The following is a 2,500-nucleotide window of genomic DNA, read 5'->3' as shown; positions in this document are numbered from 1 at the left end:
AATAAACTGCTTGAAGGACTTCAGTCTTGTAAAGCTTGTGGCACACACAGGTCGCAGCCGTTACATTTTACTACCCATGCAAACCTCAATCCTTTGATTTACATTACTATAAAAACTTTCACAACGCTCAGGGAACACACACCTTCTCGTTAAGCCTAAACGACACTAAATACACACCGTCAAGTTAACCCATTATTCCTCAAACTGCCGTCTCGTCTCTACATGCACAAAGCGTTTCCCCATTTGTCTAAACAGCCCTCCAGGTCTTCATGAATAATAACCTTAAGTGTTTTTCATCCCCGCAGGATGGGCAAGACCAGCGTAGAAACAACGACTCGCACCTACTCCAAAGATGGCAAGGTAAGGCTCTCTCTCAATCGAGTTTGTAAAGGAGTTATTAAATGTCTCGGTGTCAACATTACTTTCGTCGTTATACTCTTAATAATCCTTTGTCAGATGCTTTGTTTACGAAGATCATTACATTGTTCTTATTACAACGATGTTACTAATGAGTTTTGTAATAAGTGCAATGTAGAGGTACATGTTCCCATTGATATTACGATACTGATATTGTGTTGTTGATATCCTAAGGCCATTTTCACAAGAAATGTGAGTGTGGCCGTTTTATCTCTTTATCTATGAAGCATACAAGCTTAAGGTGGATATCCTCTCGCCATTCATGAAAAATCCGAACCGACTTACACGAACGCTTCTCCATGATCCTGGCAGATCCTGAGAACCTTATCAGCAGAACGTGCGTATATTCTGGAAGGTGACCTAACTGGCCGACTTATCCCCGGACTTATCACACGAAGAAATGTCAAGAGATCAGCGCATTAATTCTTGTCGTTATTCATATCGAGGGCACATTAATTTTAAAGTTTTATTATAAAAGAATATGCTGCCATAATTTAATCCGAGTACAAAGATAACTTCCTCATTGATAAGGGTATTCTTTTCATCAAATTTTATTCAGACTGTCACTTATCAATCTTATTAACTTTTTATCTCATCTTTTGTTATCTGGGACACGCAAAGCTGTATGATTATATGTACTGTGACTTCGATATTATGGGCTTTTTTTACTAAAAACTAATAAGCTAGTACTATTCTTGACACGGATTTTACTGTATATAGATAGCCAATAGATAAGGCAACAACAAGGGTTACTGTACTTCTAGAACCAACCATCTTGCAAGTGTTGGTGTTTCTTATGTATATCGAACATACAAATTAAAGTGTAGAGTTGAAGTAGGTAATGTGTTTACTTCACTATAATGAATATCTCTGAACTGAAGTGGAAATTACAACGAAATCTCACATTTAGTTTACAGTTATTAAAATAAGATTTCTTGGTTCAGTAAAATTAAGTATAAATAAGAGGCGTGTCACATTTTCACTGAAGGGCACGCATATGTCAGATGAATTCCTTACGTTCGGCTTGTAGGTGTCACCTGCTGATAAGATTATGTGAATATGCCTCTCCCATATCGACTCTTTGTGGAGGACAGCTATTTGACCTTTTCACGTTTAATCAATGGATTTCTGGTATTGTTCATATAGCAGTCATTCACGTTGATACGACTGAAATAATTCGTATATATATTTATATCGCTTCATTATCTTTTGCCTTATAGAAAAGGCATAACCGCATAGTCATCATAATATCGGGTTACCTGCCCATAAAACTACTGTGTGCCTCTTGGCATACTCGTTTTATCTTCATGTATCGGTTCACATGCCCCCCCCCCCCTCTCCCCCAGAGTGCGGCAGGGAACGTTGCCGTTGTATTTAACATTTTAGCGAGATACTTCCTTAAAGCATGCCTCCCCTTTTTGTCACCTCCACACGTTCTCTACAAGATCGTCTGCCCATCACATGATCTCAACAATACCATCTGTAGTGACGTTTAATCCTTCCGGTATCATAGACTTTGCAAATTACCTTTTCTTTGCTTGCCCCTTCCAGTCCCGTGGTAATATAATTTTTTATATCATAGAACGTATATCTTTATACAACTCATACAACACCATAGTATATTTACCTTATCATATGTGGCCCATTATCACGTCCCCATCAGGGTCATTACGTCATCCCACTTTCCCCCAGCCGGAACGTGTCTCTGAACATGCAACATCCTGCAGAGGATACAACACGTATTTTCTGCTGACAGACACAGTCCCTGGGGAATGAGATCAACTCCTTCCCCTACCGGTTTGAATGAGTCACCTGCGGCTGACGTTATCATCAGTGATGTGAACAGTAAGCAGCACATGCTTAAGGTCAGCATAGCACGATCGAGAAGGAGTGATAGAAGGAGAGGGGGGAGGGTCCAGACACTGTTGTGGCAATGCTCATGACACCAGTGCCAAGGAGAGCATGCGGCGCAGCTGCTGATCGACCGGGGGCTAGAAGTGTTTGCACTGAACGACATTTCGAAAATGTTTTTAAAATGTGATTCCCTGCACAACAGTAAGATAATCTAAGCTGATTCAGGTAT

At 40.1% G+C, this 2,500-nt stretch overlaps 1 protein-coding gene across 4 annotated transcripts in view; it reads left to right on the top strand.

Moving 5' to 3' along the window:
- LOC119577175 (protein PRY2-like) overlaps nucleotides 1-2,500 on the top strand; it is a 51,953-nt gene that overhangs the window by 35,696 nt on the left and 13,757 nt on the right. For all 4 annotated transcript variants that reach the window (XM_037924890.1, XM_037924891.1, XM_037924893.1 and 1 more), the window contains exon 2: nucleotides 306-360. In XM_037924890.1, the coding sequence (XP_037780818.1) occupies nucleotides 306-360 (55 nt within the window). The remainder of the gene's footprint in view (nucleotides 1-305; nucleotides 361-2,500) is intronic.

This window comes from Penaeus monodon, chromosome 9 (genome assembly GCF_015228065.2).
Source record: "Penaeus monodon isolate SGIC_2016 chromosome 9, NSTDA_Pmon_1, whole genome shotgun sequence".
Classification (NCBI taxonomy): domain Eukaryota; kingdom Metazoa; phylum Arthropoda; class Malacostraca; order Decapoda; family Penaeidae; genus Penaeus; species Penaeus monodon.
The sequence above is the reverse complement of the archived record's forward strand: the minus strand, read 5'-3'. Positions and strand labels throughout refer to the sequence as shown.